Below are 19,883 nucleotides of genomic sequence, written 5' to 3'. Positions count from 1 at the left end.
TTGCCCTGAATGTTTTTTGGACTTTGCTTGCTAGGCTTGCATCCACGTGTTAAATTAAATGTGTGCTGTTCATATGAAGTACTCAATTGAATGAATGGTGAACAATTTTAAATTATTTTAAAAAATAAATCCCACAAACCTAAAGATGGAGTACAACAACTGCTGCTACCACTTATTACTATTGCTTTACTGTGACTCTCACTGCCACTGCGACTGTCACACTTCACAGGCACTGGCACCTATGACAATGAAATACAAAACTGACAGCTGTAATTTAACAACCTGCTGTCAGTTTAACTGTAGATAACGTGTGCTTTTAATTTAACACCCATATAGGCTTCTGTTATGTTTTTTTTAATGCCCTGACCAGTTATTCTTTAAAGTCATCCTGTGCATCTAAATCAGCATTCACACAAGCATAAAAGGTCTATATTTTAAACCTTGTATGTGGCTGACATCTGATTTTTTTCCCATTGTTTACCGCAAAGAGAAACGGCTTGAAATCCAATCTTCTTAACTCTATTGGGGCAACGAGGTCTGGTCAGACCTGTACCACAGAGTTAAACATCCGATTTCGGTTTCTGTATAAATGGAGCTAAACAACTACAGGCCACAACTATCAAATATCACTTTTCTTGTCCACAGGGGTATACGTAGGTGGGCAACTGCAAAAGCAAATAGCAAATAGCTCTTGCTTTAGTCACTTTTTTAATACCCACATTTATGCCTATGCAGTTGAATACAGATGGTCCTCAGACATTGTTTGTGCCTGTAATATTTACATAAAAACACACACAACCTCTTAATCTATAAAGTATGCAAAACTCTGCCTTTTGATCTCATTTAAGATGTGTTGTCTCGTGTCTTGCCTCAATTGTGGTTACTTTATTGTGTTGTATTGAATTCCAGGACAGTTATCTCCAAAAACCCATCCTGTGCCCCGGGCCATGTTTTCTGCTGTTGCATAACTAGCTATAGATTAGATACCTGATGGGTTGTGTCATGTTCTTCCCACTTATATAGAAGAATATAATGCTAGGTCTTATTTATACTTGTTGAGTCCATGTTTGTTAGAGCTATAGTTGTCATTTCTTTTGGGGACAGGACAGCACAGCAGCAGGCCATCTTGTTAGGAGCAGTGAAAGTATGACTGGAAGCATGTGCTCCTGTTGTGTCATCAACAACCTTCCCTTATTTGCATAGCTCATTGTTTTGTTTAACCTATTCCATGTGGTCAGCACACACTGTCAGATGATTGTGAAATAACTTGTTTTACACCTCATCAAATCATACATTTGCTCTTTTTATATATATATATATATATATATATATATATATATATATATATATATATATATATATATATATATAGTTCTGATGTCTGGATGTATATTCAAAGCAATTGGTTAGGTTACACTAATCAAGTTTGTGACACTGCCCTAAATCTGACATTAGCTTTAGGCTGAGCAATGTGGAAAAAAAACAATATCACAATAATTGGAACACCTGCCTCTAAAATCCATATATAGCATGGGTGAAGAGAATCACATCGGGTTTTCTTGTTGATATTTAACACATTGGGCTGCATGGTAATGGGAAGTCAAACCGAGCATTTCAGAAATCATTATGGGAGAAATCTGACTTAGCAATTGTAACATGATTCAAATTAGGAAAGAAACCCCATTCTACAATTAACAATGATAGGTAATAATGAAATAAAAAATTGACTTTACTTTGCATTTTCTGTAGAAATGCAGTCATGATTAGAGCAGCACCCAGTGGAGTAAAATAGCTGAAAATATATATATTAACAGAAGGGCTGCAACTAACTATTATTTTCATTGTTGATTAATCTTTATTAGTTGTTTGGTCTATAAAATGTCAGAAAATGACGATCAGTGTTTTCCAAAGCCCAAGATGACATCCTCATCTTGTTTTGTCCACAACTCAAATATATTTAGTTTACTATCCTTGAAGAGTGAAGAAAGTAGAAAATATTCACATTTTAGGACCTGGAATCAGAAATTACCAAAAAAAATCACCCAAACCGATTCATCGATTGTCATAATAGAACCGATTAATTTTATAGTTGACACCTAATCGATTAATCTTTGCATTTCTAATTTTTTTTTTTTATTCATTTTTAAATTTAACTTTAACTTTAACTTACAAGTAAGAACATACATTAATCCATGGCTGCACAGCTCTGGCTGTAAAATTTGATATCACGATTGTTTGAATCTTCTCTCTTTTCACACCACAAATTCTTTTTGTGTCTGACAGCAGACACATTTTTTTTCTAAGTAGCTTACATTGAGAGAAATTCATACAAAACTGTGGGTGTATAATAGTAATGTTATATAACATACAAATATTATAATTGAATCAAGTCTTTGATACACTAGATTCAATTAAAAGAAGAGCGTGTGGTTCAGTGTATTTGTTGTTAGGAGGAAAATAATTGATGACAGTGATAATGGGCTGTTGATGACTATATGTGAAGGTGGGATGTTACAAACTTTGCACTGTGTACTTCTGAACTCTTGATATGGATGCACTGGAAAGTGCAGTAATGCATAATGTAATGTAAAAGGATTTTTTATTTGCACACGGTTTAACAAATTGAGCATGCAGCTTCATTTGATTGTGTGTACATAAGCAAATGAACTGCCAGGATGGGCTCTCCTGGGTCATGTTGGGCCAATGAAGGTTATTAACGCAGGTGTTTCAACAGACAACATGTAAAAAATGTTTTGATGACACTTCCTCTGCCAAACATTAAAAATACAGATGTGAAAAGGGGCGCTGGTGTGAATCCGACCATTCTCTGGCTTACTTCTTTATCTCTGCAGTAGTCCTAATACTACAATCATTTTTTTTATATAGCTGCTACTTACAATGACCACTACATCATTAAAGCTGTAGCTGCTACTGTGGCGACTTTATTCTCCTCTCTGATGTTGCACTCACTGCTGCTCTCTATTCTATTCTGACAGCACAGAGGGACTGCAAAAGACTGCTATTGTTTTCCTGATGAGAATGAAGTTGTGCAATGCCCTTAGCGTGGTGGTGTCAACTGTAGCGTAGCCTCTGTGGTTTACAGCCACCAGAGGCAATAGTTTTCTACTCTGAGTGGGAGAAAGAAGAAGGCTGAAAGCGTGAGGGGGGAAATGTGATAGCGTAGGAGGGAGAACCTCTGGAGTGTTTATGCAAGTGAAAAATGTGACAGATATTTCATTTCTGTTTTAATAATGTGGTTCTAGTTTTGGGTCATTATTTGTGGATGTGAAAGATTAAAGTTGGGTTTAAAGCTAGGTCATTTCTGGTGACATTGAGAAAACATTTCTGCCTAGAGGTTTGTTTGAAACAAAAAAAAGGAAAGTCTCTTTAACAAAATGTGTATGTGGGTGATGTGCATGTTGCCGTACGTCTGTACGTGTATTTAAAACATTCAAATATATACTGGCCTAGGCAGCTGTATTGGGCAAATGTGTGGGCAATTTTCAAGGGCAATAGTGCTTCAGCATTCTATTGATAAATGTGTTTTTTTTTTTTTAACACCAAGAAACATTTCAATACATGCTTAAGCATTTTTTACTGAATGCACTGCCAGTACTGGCTCAAAATTCCTTAGTGTGTCAGTGCCTTAAATGCTACATTTATCACTAGTAGGCTACATTTTACACTCAGAGTGAGGGAGAGGGAGAATATTGCCAGGATTGGTGTTATGTTGCTTTTGTTAATAGCATCCTACTTGTAGTCAACATTTTGGACACAACTCTGCCAGGAACAAATTGGATTATGTGATTAGAGGAAATTATGTGAAGTGGCAGAACACAGACAGAGCAGCAGTGAATCAAACCAAATAAAATGTAAAAACCAAAATGTTATAACTTAATAACCCATGCAGTTTATTGTTATACCCTAGTCCTAAACTGTGTCCCAAATATATACTTTAGTCTTATCCTGAATATGTTGAGTTTGTAGTGTGTTTGCACACTCAAAGAAATCAGTATTGATACTAAATTTACTTGATTTTTAAATTCAGAAATATGCTATTGACTGACTCACAATGTATTGCTTGAAGGAAATGAAGAAGATACTTACATTGTGTCCCAATTCCATACTACATGCTATTTCTTTCATACTATCTGTTACAAGAGCATAATTTGACCATTGGTATATCACACATAATACAGTAATAGTAGGTCGTATGGAACAGCTTTTATAAAGCCGCCTACACATGATATATATGACATATATTGTTTTCCTGTGGGGAGAGCAGTGAAGACAACTCGGAGGAAGCGCTACCCTTGGCATCGCGCAGTGCTTGGAATTGCCGCTTGCCTCAAAGTTCAAATTATTTCAACTTTGACCTCGTTGCCGCTAACCTTTCAAGGCACAACCAAAGCCAGAAGCAATGACGACGTACCTGCGCTGCGCTTTGCCTCTGTGCTCTGCGCCCTACCTCGCGGTTTAACCTCTTATGATGTGTAGGCAGCTTCATATAAGGCAAAACCTTGGCATCCTAATTAGCACCACAGTCCTGCTTTGTGTCTGTTGCTTAGCAACAGATCAGCGTAGCTTCAGAGGGACTTTTCATCATATTGCTCATTTTGGTGTAATGTTTACGTGAGATTGTGAAGAGTGAGTGAAAAGATAGAGGAGTGGTGAGTAGAAGGTGACATGAAGGTGGTTAGGAGACAGATTGCATAGTTGGGTGAGGCCAGTGGGTGAAGTTATTACAGCATGACAGAGCAGATGTATTCTGCCAAGTCATGATTCTCGCCTCGCCCGGACTGTCTGGAATATAGCTCATATTAAATCCTCCTGATTCATTAGAGCTGCTGCACAGTCACTGGTTGGTCAGTGCTGACATGTAAACCAGTGGCTGTGCTTAGCGTGATTAGAAATTATTTACCTGGCTGGTAAATAAACTGAGCATTGCATCAATTGGATTGGACAGTTGGACTTTCCGAGTGATGAAAGTCCTCTTTCATGTGTGTTGTGATTTCTCATTCAGTCAACAGAAAATTCATTGAGGATATTTTGATTATTGGGTAATACTTATGTAAGTAATTTATAACTAATGGCAGTGTTCTTCCTGTCACTGACTCCATTTCTTAATGATGCTGTGATTTGATTCCCTCCTCTGTTAAATTGTGCTCTCTTGCTATTATACTCTTTTCTCACTCACACCATCTGCCTTCTTTATTACCTTTCTCTCCCTCTACGCCTCTTTATTTATTCTTTTCCTTCTTTGCACTCCCTTTTTCATCTTTCTCTATTGTGTTTTGGAGAGATAAGGGGAGGCTTATGAAGGACTGGAAGTAGTATACAGTATATGAAGTGCAGTAGCTTGTTACCATACATACAAGTGGACAGTTTATCTGTGCGTGCATGCATGCAAGACAAATGTGTGTCTCTCAAGTGCTTGATAATGAGGGTCAATCAGTTGAATAGACAGTTAATATTCCAAACGGAATAAACACCACTTTCTTATACTTTTGGCCACAGAACAATCTGACAGTAACTCAGCTAGTACAATATTACTGCCAACTAGCTATAATACAGTGGCTCTCATTGATGCCATGACTGAATCCATTACATGAAGGTACTTTGATTGAATAATTCACTGTAACACGGTGTTCTATACACACATTTATCTAAGTAAAATCCCTTTTCCCCCTCACCCTTTTCTGTTCCAGATATTTCCAGAATATCATACTACGCTGGTGAGTATATATATATATATATATATATTTTTTTTTAAATACAGGCAAGTGTTGTTGAACTACCTGTCAACTAATGGTAGACAGTTTTACTTGATGAAGATGTTTAAAATCCACCACTAGATGAGTAGTAGTGAATAATGCATGCATAGTCGTATGCATTGTGTGTGCAGAGTGTAAAAATGATTGCCTCAAACTTGCAATATAAAGGTTTCCTTTGCAACCTTATCGAATATATTTAGTTTTTTTTGCTTTGGTATTTGGTGCCTGATGTAATTTTTGATATGACAGACTGATCTCATTAAGTGGTGTATGTATGACACTCCAATTCGTATGCCATTTTTTGGCGTGTTATCAAGATGCATACTCGCTTTTTAGCGTGTTTTATCAACGCCGTTTGGCCTTTGCCTCCATTACCGTATCCGCGTAGGGAGGTTGGTCGGGGTGGTGGATGGGCAAACCACAGGACTTTCACCCAGGAGACCGGGGATCGTGTCCCGCGTGTCATGTTTCCTAAACTCAACCGTCACTTTCTTCTTTTACTAAACTCAACCGGTTCTTCTTTTCCTAAACCCAACCCGTCCGCTGTATACGGCGCTCAAAATGCGTACAGATAACACGCCACTTGGCTTAAAGGTGCAATATGTAATACTGACAGCTAGTGTTTAAAATAGTTACTGCAGTACAAATTCAAAATACTGGAGAGAGTCGTCTCTCCCGCCCCCTCCTCCCCAGATCCGAAGTTCACGGAGGTTGCCAGGCTGAGACCGCATCATCCTCAACAATGTTGCTAGACGCTTGTCTCACATAGCCAGACATTACTCCACAGCACAGCGTCATAAAAGCCCGTGTTCACACGGAGCTCTGTACCCAACTGACAGGCACTTTTTCGACTTAGAATTACAGTAGGAACTGCTAAAAATAACACTACCTTGCCATTCTCTCCACCCGACGGAACACACTTTATTGGCTTAGAATTATGGCAACAATCGCTTCCCGATTTACAGCCCCCCTCTCTTGGCTTCAAATAACTCACCGTTGTCGGCTCCGGCCGCTAAACAGGCTACATGTTGTAAACAGCTGTGGCCCGCCTGACTCGTCCTCCGGTAACGTTAGCAGTTAGCATTTAGCAGGGTTAGTATGGTGGCGTTAGCCAGGACTGGTCGGGATCACTTTACTGGCTGTGTCTCAATTGTTTTTGCGAATAACCAACTCGGGTACTCTAGCTATATAATTCAATGTGAGTAGCTACACAAATGTTGAAATGACATAAAATGCCCGTCCCTTGAAGCCGTAATAAATTAGTCTGAAGCTAATGCTTACCTGTTCAGGAGGAAATTGGCCAACTCGGCGTCCTTTTGGGCTCTAAGCTGTCTGCATATTTCAAATACATCTCCAATATTTACCCGGGGTTTGTTACGTCTCTAGTCACGCAACTGTTAGAAACATGCCAGTTTTTTTTAGGTCGGGTAGAATCTATCTCCGTTGATCCTGTTAGTTTGTTTGCTGCTTTCATGACTGTACTGACGTTACAGCTGTAGCGCGCTGGTTTTACGTTTTTACAGGTATCTGGGTATCTGGCAACCCAGCCTGGCTGTCAAACTGGGCAGTTGATAACAACAAACAGGCCAAAACACAAACAGACATTCCGTCACGGAATGGAAATTTCAAAAGGAGAAAATACTGGCATTAACATTGTTGTCAGAAAAGAGAGTATTTCAACTTAGCATGTTTCCTTAATATCTGATGACAAATTGTGGTCATTTTTGGATTTATTACAGTAAATATATTACATATTGGACCTTTTAAGAAAGTAGACGTGTATGTTTACGCAAAGTCATGTTGGATATGAACAGAAATAATGTCAACCACTTAATGGAAATGCTAGTATCCTTTCAGTTTTATATTTCATGGTAATTAAGAGAGATTGACAAAGGATTATGTTCTTTGGTCTCAGTCTTGACTCACACTTAAAGAGGGCTGATAGAGCTAAATAATTTCATAGGTATAGATAAGATTTTATGGCGCTGGGCACCAGTCTCACTCCATGGCTGTTGCTAGGTAACGGTTGATCCTATGTTTTTAAGCAGGCTGTTGTATATTTGGAGCTGAGAACTTGTCATTCCTGAAAAGGACAGAAGCATAATTTACATTTCATGACCTTAACTTTGGCAAGTCTCCAGACATGTTGCCAAAGTTGAGGTTAAGATTGAGGTTAACTGAAAATTATAATGAGATGATGCTTTCTGACTTTGCTAGAAAGTAATAGTAGCATAGCAGACAGTGTACAGACTGAGTAAACTGAACATCTGTGGCCCATAACATCCCTGGGAATACTCTCACTCTCAGTACTGCTGATAAGGATCACAAGTTAATTTTTAGTGGAGAGCATTCTGAACATAACATTCAGTCTCTGTAACTCTGTTAGGACATCATTTATATTACGCAATATTTTAAGTGGTAATACGTTTAAAAACACAAAGGAAGACAAATCTGGAGTTTAGGCTCACAGTGTGGCTGAGGCATTAAGCACCACATGAGGTTTAAAATCTATTAAATCAAGGATAACTAGGGCTACATAACTGATAAAAACTAAGGTATTTTGTTTTATCATGTCATATTGCTCATTCTTGTGTCATTTTACATGAGGATATACTAAAGAGTGATGCAATGCCTGGTCAAAAATTGGCTTTTGGTGTATTGCTGCATATGGTGTTTTGGGGCTGAGCCCAATTTATGGCATGAACCATTATCATCATAGTTTATTGTTAAAACAGTGCATTGCGGTTATATTGTGCATCCTAACATTTAACTAAGAGTCATATTTGCCACTTTTAATGTGGATGTCCAATCAGTACTAATGGTAAATGTAGTCCACTGAATAAATGAATCCCCCTGTCTGTGTATGCTATATTGACTGAGAAAGTGAGTTCTCCTGCTCACAGAGCCGTGGCAGCTGTACCAGGATGCAATGCACGTTGGCGTCGACTTCGCTCAGCTCTCTTAGCTTTTTTTTTTAGTAAATAAAATAAACTCACAAAATGTCAAGAAAAGACATTTTTTTTCACCTAAACAGAAAAATACAACCTTCTGAATTCAAGTTTGTCTCTTTCACCAAGCCAAGACTAGAATAATTACCTTGTTAAGTCACATAAAACTGCACAGAAACAAAATAAAACTCGTGTTTATATAGTCTTTCCTCTATTCCAACAATCACAAACTCTGGTTTGGTCGAAATAAATCCTTAATTCACAGAGTCAGATGTGAAAATACGTCGGCTCTACGCGCTGTATTTCGCTGTATTGTACGCGCTGTGTCAGTCTCTTGTTGGCAATTCTTACTCCTTCTTTAGAGGCAAACCATTAAATTAGCTGAATCAAATGACAAAAACTGCCCCAAAATCGACCTGCTGGTCGTGGTTTTCTTTTCAAGTTAATCTTCAGGCTCCTGAAGAAGGTCTCCAGCACACCTCTGTCCAAGTGATGAATAAAACTTTCATGCAGTTGTCAGTTACAGTATCCAACAAAAACTGCCCACACTGACTTTCATTGCAGCAGAATGATTCCGTTTCTGTTGGTATCGAAGGGCAATTTGAGCAAAGGTACCACCAGTCGACTCTTGATCTCAGCAGCCACTAGTCCTGTCGGGTCACAAAACACTTCAATGTGTCGATCTAAAGGGTCAGTTACAAACAACGTATCTTTTCTTTAACTTGGAGGACTTATTAAATAATTGAATACGTACCTAATGCTCAACATCAGTTTGTGTCACAAAAGAATCACAATATGATAATTTGTTGTCAGTGTTTTGCAGCCGGAAGCTCAGCTCGAAAGTTGTCACATTCATCTTGTGCTCTGGCACATCAGAGGAATTGAATGTCAGAGTACTTTATTGCCATTGAAGACCTGGCATGCTGCAGGAGCAGATAAAATATGTTCAGAGAGGAGAGACAACAGAGAGTGAGGACAGAGGGCAGTAGAGACCTGCTGAGGGCAGTAGAGACAGACAGACAGACAGACAGACGTGTGTGTGTGTGTGTGTGTGTGTGTGTGTGTGTGAGAGAGCCCCCGTTTATTAAAGTTGGTGTTGATTAAGAGTGTGGTGCTATTAGCATATTTATTAGTACTGTCCAATCTGCTTGCTTACTTTCCACTGCATCAAGTCACAATTACAATATGTTTTCCTCCTTTCCCCTCCTTCTCTGCCCTACACCCACACATACACACACACACACACACACACACACACACACACGCCCGCTTGTTAGTGAGCAGAGCAGCTTTTTTTCGCAGCATGGTCACAGAGCCTATACTGAAAACACAGCAGAGGAGAGACACTTCACTCATACATGCACACACTCACTTTTTCTATTTTGCGCATACACTCCTTTTGCTTTGCTGACACTCCTCCCCCTCCCACACACACACACACACACACACACACACATGAACACAGTCGCCTACCTGCTTAGTCACATGCACACACACTCTTGTATACATTACATACAGCCTCTCTCTGGCTTCCACACATACCTCTCACTGTATAGCCTTTTTGGTGCACTCATTTCAACTGCTCAAGGATTGCGCTGTATATAGTGTGTGTGTGTGTGTGTGTGTGTGTGTGTGTGTGTGTGTGTGTGTGTGTGTGTGTGTGTGTGTGTGTGTGTGTGTGTGTGTGTGTGTGTGTGTGTGTGTGTGTGTGTGTGTGTGTGTGTGTGTGTGTGTGTGTGTGTGTGAGAGAGAGAGATTGGGATGATGTTGTGATCTAGTTGCCCTTCCGCTGCTACAGAAGAAAGTCAGAAGCCAGACTGAGCGGCACACGGCTGACTGACTTCGAAACGAATTTACTGCATCCATTTTTTTTCTCCAACCCCCTCCTGCAACATAATTTTCTCTTTAAAGTCCTTCTCCCATCCTGCCTGGGTTGGCAGTCATAGCTTTTTTAGTTCCTGACTCTTTTTTTTGCTCCACTTTTCCCTTCAGGTCTCTGTCACTTTATGTCTCTCTCTGACATCAGACACCTGCTTTGACCTGGTTAACTCCTGAATGCTCAGAGCATTGTGGGAAAGCTTTGGAGGATGCAAGGCTCAGCTTCTCCCTGGGGTTTCTCCACTTTCTCTCTTCATCCCGGCCTGTTTATGCATATTTTCTTTTTAATTATTTCTTTCTTTTTTGATCATTCTGTTCTTATTCAACTCTTCCTTTAGTCTCTCCCTTTCTCATCTTTGTTCTTCTGCCTTCATCCTTCTTTCTCTTTTTCCTTTTTCCCTCTTGCGTCGGTCACTCTACCTACCTCTCCATCACTATGCTCCATTTCTCTACGCCCCTCTTTGCTCTACATTTCCGTCCCTTTCTTTATCGATGCCAGTTTCTCTCTCATTCTTTCTCTCATCCGTCTTACGATCTCCTTACACAACGTCGTGGATTTACAGAACAAAACTTCCTTTTTTGGAAAATGGTACTTTGATGTAATTATATGGAGTCTTACTTTGCCAGCAGGGGATATCAGTGTTATTTTGTAACCTGGACGTTTGACATACAATGCCAAACCCTGTGACTTAAGATTAATGGCTGCACGGAAGTCGCCTTCTTTGAATTTCACATCAAGGATTATTAATTGGATCAGCAGCTCTGCTCCGAAGACCTGAATTTGATATTTTGTGAAGATTTATTGGACCGCAGGATGGCCTAATGGGTAGAGAAATCATCCCCCAGTCTGTTTTGCTTTCACCTTTCTGAAGTGTCCTCGAGCAACTTACTGAATCTCCTCCACCCACAAGGGCTCTATCTCCCTAAAGTGAACGAGGAAAAAAAAGAACTTACAGGGATTTTCACATATCACATTGCACAATGGAAAAGTTATTTTCTGGGTTAAAGGTCATGACATGTATTGGACGGATTGATTACTAAGACATGGACCCCAAGCCACTTCCTCAATTCCTGAAATAAGATGATGTTCAGCAAGCTTTTGAAGAGAGTGACTGGCAGTCGTGTGATTAGTAGCTTTCAGTTTTTTTTAGCATTAGTTTGTTTTTTGTTGCAGAAGACAACACTTTGGTTTGGACAGATTCTGTATGCAGGGCCACTGTTAATGTAAGAAGCTGAGTCCGACCTTATTTAAATCTCTATCAACTGGACTTGGATCCTGATGATAGATGTCGAGTGTAGTGGCTGCTAGACTTGTATATTCTCTACCTCCTGTGGGGATACTTGCTGTGTCATCAGAGTTTACAGTACAAAGGATATTTGACATTCTCGGTTTCCTCTTATTGGGCTTGTTTCTTTTCTGGACTTACTTACAGCCCTGGGACACTGGCTTTGATTGATTTTGTTCTATTGAGTTTCCTGCGGCTATCTTGTGAGGTGGATAAAAGTTGCACAATGGATATGATCACTCCTGTAACCAATGACAGTCCAGTTACCAGCACAGCACATCTCAATTTCTAACTTTTCTAGGAGACCTCTACATGCTTTTCCTTGGCTTATTTAAATTTATATGCCAGGATTTTTTCACATTTGCAAAAAGCCAGGTTAGGATCCGGTCCTAGTCTGAGGCTCTATGCTGTTTTTAGGGCCCAGCAGGTTTGTCTGGGCCCTGTGGCCAGACCTTGAACAGCCCCCCCTACAAAACAAATGGAGAAAAGCGGCTGCATCCCTCTGTGCTGGAGCAAGGGGGCCTGCATCTACGCACAGCACCCCCTACCAAGTATGTACTAGTGTATCAGTCAACATGCCATATTGTGTACTAACAAATACAGCATGTAGTTGGATATGTTCTCGTGAATTTAACTAAATCCCAATGATTCACAGCTACATAGTATTAGATCCATATCATTGTTAATCAAATATAAAATATTCCTTTAGACAGTGCACCTTTCTCCACCTTGGTATCATTATTTATTTAAGTAATCTTCATGAATTCCCATGCTTGTTTACCATCTCTCACTCTGCTTGAAAGCATCTTCTTATTCTGCTAAACATAGTATTTCGTCATGCTGGTTGGATTTAATTTACTTGAACTATGTTTTCTGCTTCATGAAGTCTGAATTAGACAGATTTATGTATTTCATCCCCTTTGGCATTGATTATAACATTATCACAGTGCCTTAAGGCTGATTTATGCTTCTGCGTCGAATCGTGGCGACGCAGACCGCAAGGACTGTGATTGGTCAACTCGTACTGTGTGTTGATAGTCAGTGTATCAAGCTGCCTAGTGTGGCAACATGCTAGTTCACTGACATAAGCTTTGCAAATAAACTCAGACATATTTTGGTTACAATGACGGGGTTATCCGTCTGTAAAGTGTCTATATGTCAGTAACGTTTTGAAATTAGCACTTCGCCAACAAGCAGTATTTTGTGGGCGGTTGTGCTAAAGTTTGCTTGCTAACATAACATAAACTGGCTGGCAGACACCTCGCAAATAACCTCAGACTTATTTTCTGGTTACAGTAACTAGGTCAATGGAACTAGGTCTATTTCTCGATACGTTTTTTGCAAAATCTAAGCAAGAAAAGGCCAAACAAATAAGATTAATATTTTAGCACGACTAGTCTATGGGGGTTTGCCATTCTGAGTACCGTTTCGGTGGTGAGCGACACCGACACAGGCGACACCGAAGTTCGAAGCCACACACCCCCATCGCGGTGAAATGGAAATGGAAGTTACGATCATGACTAAGAACTTATAACCAGCTTTAACTTCATGAGCTCTTTGTAACCTCTGGAGAATTTAAAAAGGGGACAGTGAAGTGCTGCATGACCAGCTGTCAGTCACAAAGATGCACTGTTTTGATTTTCCCAGCAGGTCCATGTAGCGATGCAGAATGACAGGTCACCAAAACTGTCCAATAAATGAGTTACTTGCTAGTCTATGTAGCTTCCTTTTTACAGCACTTGATAATTTGTGTGAAGATAAAACTGAACTGGAACGCAACAATTCATTTTCTTTTGCTTTGGTTCAAACCTTTGTTTGAAAAACCAACTTGAACTACGGGTTCTTATTAGTTCATTTGCCTGGGTTACAGTTGTACTGAGCTGTAATTAGGTTTGTGAATAAGAGTGTGATAGTGGGGAGATAGTGGTTATAAGTTACCCTGGTAGCTCTGTCACTGGAACAGCTCAGAACACACACACACACACACACACACACACACACACACACACACACACACACACACGCGTACACTCACACACACTCTTTGTGTTGGTCCTTTGGGATTTTTTCAGCTCACCATGGAAAATGATTGCATTTATATGAAAGTGATGCGTATGTATCGATATATACAACTGATGTTTAGACTTTTTCTTCTCTGTCCCCTGGTATAGATAATGCGCATCCTTGGCAGAAGACGGAAGAGAGTGTGGGGGAAGGGGGAGGACAGAGGAAATTGTTTGAGGATGAGAGAAAGATGAGAGGGAGGAAGGAAGAGATGTGGTTCAATAGGACAGGAAGATCAAATGGAGATGTGAAGGCAGGAACTAAAAGGTCCGTGAGCATGTGAGATGAGTGACTGGAGGAGATTAAGAGAGAGGGAAGAAGAAGAGAGTTGCAGATGAAGGGGGTAAAGGATGGAGAAAGAAGGTTACAGACGTTTTGCCATGTGAGCCATGAAAAAGAAAGGGAAAATTGAAGGCTTTGAAAAGAATAAAGATGAGGATAAATGTGAAGAATGGGCAACTGAGGAAAAGAGGAAGAAAAAGGGATGGAAAAAAGGCAGAGAGGCCTAGGATCCCCTGGGATTGTGCTAACCCCAGTAACCCAGTTACCAGTTAGATGAGGAGATAAACCGTCCTGCTGTTGCTGCTACGGTGCAGAGCTCAACTCCAGCCTTCTGTGGCTCTACAGGCTGACTGTCAGTCACCTGCTCCCCAACTGACTGCCTGCATTATATTTGATTTGATTCCTCTGCTTTTCTTTATTTGAGTGTGTGAGGGCATGCATGTGGGGATTTAGTGCAGTTATGTTGAGTAGAAATGGGTGCAGTGAGGAATGGTTTCATTTGTCCTGTGCTGTGTAGTGCACCTATTTTAAAACGGTAATTTATTTACTATGAGAGCCATGTTTTGTAGTGCCCCCAAACTGGTTTTGCAAGCTATACTGTAGAGTCGGGCAACTAAAGGATAGCCTTTTGTAATATAAAGGCTTTTATGGTCTATGTATGTTCATTGTTTGTTTTCATGACATAATGCACAAGACTCTTCTATCAGATCTGTACATGCTGGATAATATAAGAAATTGAAAAGTATCTGATGGAAACCCTTGATCTGTACCACAAACGGATGCTTAGGCTTTATGTTCACCATATCAGTGACATCTGTTTATAACAATTTCAGATATTTTGCAGAAGAATGGACAAAACAGAACCCTTTTTCCAATTAAGCAAAAAAAACTAACTTCAGTCGCAAACTGGTTTGTAGCTTTAGTATTAAGGGGCTATGTTAACAATAACCTCTTTTCATAAATGCTGCTGAAAAGCAGGTAAACATACTTAATTTCCGGGTTATGTGTGATGTAACAGTATTAACAGCATACATTAGTTGTATGTGTGCAATAAGGCAAATGTCGGTCCGCCGACTTCTCTAATAGGATTTTATTAAGCTGTATGTAGTATTTAGGTTAAGGTTACGTGTGTGTGTGTGTGTGTGTGTGTGTGTGTGTGTGATTTTGTGTCGCTATTGTGTTTTGTGTCAGTGTATGCAGTGGGCTGTTACAACAATTTAGTGCTTAATATCTAATCTGATTACTGACCGAGTGAGAGACCAGCAGCAGATGGCTGACTGTGGTTTGTGACTCTATATATCTCCTCTGGTGCAACTGTTTCTATTTAAAAATGAGTTGCAGTCAAAATAATGTCCTCAATACATTTTTTATCGAGCCCCTCTGAGACTAGGCATGAAGGCCGGGCATGAACTAACAGAGTAGCTGTTATAACAACTGAAGGTATGCTGTGTGCATCATTACCCGTGCACATTCTGGACAGGGGTTTCCACAAAGCATGTTTTGATGTAAATGTATCACCACCCCCAAGTAGTACAGCAAACAGGGGTGTACTGCATTTAAAATAATTTGTTTTTGTGTAAACATAATTTTTAGTATACGTGTTAATTTTTTCCAGTTTTACTGTTTAGAAGAGACCGCAACATATTCTGATGTCATGACTAGGATATCCACCAAACACAAAACCTGCCGTCTGCTCTCACACAGTAAACTGAAATGGCATGACAACAATGTAAGGGCATGATGCTATATCAACAACAGAACATAGTCAGTGTGTGGGCTATCTAAATGTTGCCAGGTTTGGAATACTTTAATCAATCAGTAATCTATGTATGTTGTCTTTTTTGCATAGTCATCGGAAAAGTATGGTGTATTGTAACTTTTCAGCAAATATAGTGCCAACAAGAGTGCTGAAGTGTTTTATAGTCATAGCCATCGAAGTAATGGAGGAGTGACTATAAATGATTTGCACTTCAAAACCCCACTTATATGTTTATTTTGTGCAAAGAGCCAGTTTAATATTACTAGCTGTACCTTTTTAATGTTTTCATCATAGTGATAGTTTTCATCGGGTAGACAGCGTTGGTAGTCATTAGCAAGGCAGCTGGTATTGTTACAATGAGATGATATTAGTGGTATTTCTAGAGGGATTATAGCAGCAGTGCAGTCTTTGGGGATTGTTACAAGTCACCTAATAATCCAGTAGTGTCATAGCCACAGTGGTATCATTTTAATTGGATGGTGATGGTAACACTGTAAGAGAGACATTTTTAATCTGATCTTCACTAATCTGTTGTAATGAAGCCCTGAGGCTCTGTTGAATGTGTGGCTATTCATCAGGCCTACAGAATGAGCTCCCTTTTAATTACAGTACACACAAATACATACACTAGAAATATTCATCACCAAATGCCAACCTTTACTCTTTTCAGAACACACTTTGTTATTTTAGCTAAACACTAACTATTCTGGAATTTGCTGTTTGTTAAAATGCAGAGACTCAGAAAGAAAATGCTAAATAATGTAACATAACCTATTACAGCATGATATAACCGAGGCAGGTTTTTACTTTTTGTGTCTCGGGAACTTCTGGGAACTTTCATGTATTTCAATGTACATTGTCAATGTAAGATTACATACTTGGACCGCTTAAACTTTTCCTTGGCAGGTGAATATTTTCTTTTTTTTTTTTTTTTTTTTTACAGGTGAGTAACAAAGAAAATGTCAGGCTCTTTATATGCAAAAGATGAAAACAAGTCACTTTTTCAATCCAGCGAAGACCTAACAATATATCTAGACAGCATACATGTTTAACAATTGGAAAAATTGAAAAAGCAAAGCAAAAGGAGTGTATGCGCAAAATAGAAAAAGTGTGTGTGTGTGTGTGTGTGTGTGTGTGTGTGTAGGGCAGAAGGAGGGGAAAGGAGGAAAACATATTGTAATTGTGACTTGATGCAGTGGAAAGTAAGCAAGCAGATTGGACAGTACTAATAAACATGCTAATAGCACCACACTCTTAATCAACACCAACTTTAATAAACGGGGCTCTCACACACACACGTTTGTTTCACTATCTTTGTGGGGACCAGTCATTGACATAATGCATTCCCTAGCCCCTTACCCTAACCTTAACCATCACAACTAAATGCCTAACCTTAACCCTTACCCTCACCCTAACCATAACCTAATTCTAACCCTAATCCTAAAACCAAGTCTTAACCCTCAAATAGACCTTTAACCTTGTGGGGTCCAGCATTTTGGGCCCCACAAGGCTGTGCAGACCCCACAAGTATACTGTATTCCCTGGTTTTTGGACCCCACGAATATAGTAAAACAAGCACACACACACACACACACACACACACACACACACACACACACACACACACACACACACACACACACACAGAGGCATGTATTTCAGCATGCTTCTTTGAAGCTGTCAAAAGTGGTGAACCAACTTTTCCTGGATCAGTTTATATATTTCTGTCTCTGTTACTTTCTCTCTTTTTTCTCAGTATGAAGTGATCTGACCGTGACCTGAACACAACACAGAAAAATGCTGAATGTAGTGATGTGATGTTAACAGTAGTGATTGTTGTGCTTACTACAGCCTGTTCAGAACATGAGTGAAACAACCAGGGTCGACAGTAACCTAGCTGAAAACACGGTTTGGCAGTTGGATTTATTGTGTCCATATTTAGTGGACTAAACAAGTCATCAAATATAAATAAGCAGATCTTTAAACCCTGAATAACCCGGTGATGCAGATCACAATTTTAGACCGGTCTTTTGGAAAAGTATTTAGTTGTAGATTACATCCCCAATACTGTCAGTCAATCAGATTCGGTTTACTTGTCTCTTTTGTCAACACATGACAGCCAGAATTCACAGTCAGCTGAAAGCAGTCACTGTAGTGATGATGACTCAACAAAGCCTGCAGGGATATCCAGGAAGTAACAGTATGACACAGGAAGCAGCAGAGTGTGTGTCTCGCACAAGGATAAAGGTGGCGACACCACTGGGACGGTTGGCCGTCGATCAAAGTTGAGCCGATGGTGAGCGTCCATCGCCCTTATTTTTTTTAGCTGAGAAGCCAGAATTGTTTTTTTGGTAGTGCATCAGAAAAACTGGCTGTGCCACATCGAATTATCTCTAATGTTAAAACCCCACAAATACCAAGTAGATGCCCTGCATACTGGCAAGTGGTTTATTGCTTCTTGGAGTCTAAATAGTTTTGGCATAATTACTGAAGCCCCACAGCTAAGCAAGTGGGCGTTTATGCTGTGAAATGAGTATGTCTAAATTAGGGGGTGCGTGTGTAGGAGTGGCGCTGTCCGTAGTACTGAAATGGAGCAATTGATAGACAGACGGAACACATCATGGTTTCTAGGCCCTGATCAAACAGAGCGCCGTTTAGCAGCCTGGGGTGGCTTTTTGTAATTGTTTTAGATGAGAGTGCAGCGTTTTGCTCTCTGTATGGGCCTTGCGTTTTTGCAGGAGTGCTCTAAAGGCCTCGAGTTGAAAAAACTTCAACTCTGAGTGAAAAAGCGCCAGAAGCTTTGCGTTTTACAGGTTGCAAAACTTTCTCTGAGCCTGCTTGCTTTTCGTGATTGTAAATAGAATTTTGGCTTTAATTCCGTTTCATCCACAGACTGAAGGGAAGCTACAGGGACAGTCAACAAGAGAGTGAGAGCTGTTTCTATGCATCTCCCCCTGCTGATTTGGAGTGATTATTGTGAATGCTCTGATTAATAAATGTAAATAAATAAGCTTTGTTTGTCAGTTTTGTTTAGTTGGTACCTAGGTTTTGTCCAATGTGTTCCAGGCACTGTGGATTTGTGATGTGTTCCGTGACTTTTTCTTTCCCCCTCATCCCCTGGAACAGTATTAGTAGGAAGGCTCTGCATGACGGCAGATGTTGTTTTTTTTGAAGGAGTTTATTTTAAAATTACCATTTATTATAATTTGGCCAAACTAACCTAAGTTTCTAATCAAACATTTTAGTAATGCTACAACTAAAAATTCAATCTGCATCTGATTTTTGGGTGTGCCAGCTGCCTCTTTGGGTGGTGCCATTGGGGTGAAGTTAAACCTACAGTAGAAACAACCTTTGAACAGGGTAAATACATGAAAGAGAAAGTCTGAGATAAAAAGGAAGAATCTGTGGAAGTGGATAGTTTGTGCTTGTGTTTGCTTAATTACAAAAGTCTGCTTCGTTAAGCACTGCACTATGAATATTATTGCTGCTGTAGTCTAGGGCTGGGTGATATGGAGAAAATCAAATATCACGATATTTTACCAAATACCTCAATTTAGATATCGCAACGATATTGTAGTGTTCACTATTGGTGCTTTCACAAAGTATTTACACAATGAGATTTTTTATAAATAATCATCAGTAATGTGGATATAATGACTAAGTGGGTAAAGGCAAATAATAAAACAGTTACAACAGTCTGATAAGTTCAGAAAATGACATAGCTTTACTGTAATGCAGCCTTTAAAACCAGGAAAAGACAACACTTATGCCATATTACGATATTCCGATATCCAAAATCTAAGACGATATCTAGTCTAATACCACGATATCGATATAATATCGATATATTGTCCAGCTCTACTGTAGTCTCACACTGTGGTAATAGAGTAAA

General features: G+C 39.6%; 1 protein-coding gene across 18 annotated transcripts in view; it reads left to right on the top strand.

Moving 5' to 3' along the window:
* Positions 1-19,883, top strand: part of LOC116049241 (focal adhesion kinase 1-like) — a 71,755-nt gene that overhangs the window by 2,457 nt on the left and 49,415 nt on the right. For 3 of the 18 annotated variants that reach the window (XM_036006643.1, XM_036006644.1, XM_036006626.1), the window contains exon 1: positions 11,791-12,437. The exons of 1 other annotated variant lie outside the window; for it this stretch is intronic. In XM_036006643.1, the coding sequence (XP_035862536.1) occupies positions 12,365-12,437 (73 nt within the window). In that variant the 5' untranslated portion in view covers positions 11,791-12,364. Of the gene's footprint in view, positions 1-5,708; positions 5,736-10,509; positions 12,438-19,883 lie in introns of those variants that run through there. 14 more of the 18 variants (XM_036006631.1, XM_036006641.1, XM_036006627.1 and 11 more) reach the window with 9 other exon arrangements.

Source organism: Sander lucioperca, chromosome 10 (genome assembly GCF_008315115.2).
Source record: "Sander lucioperca isolate FBNREF2018 chromosome 10, SLUC_FBN_1.2, whole genome shotgun sequence".
Lineage (NCBI taxonomy): Eukaryota > Metazoa > Chordata > Actinopteri > Perciformes > Percidae > Sander > Sander lucioperca.
This window is presented reverse-complemented; position numbering and strand designations above follow the sequence as displayed.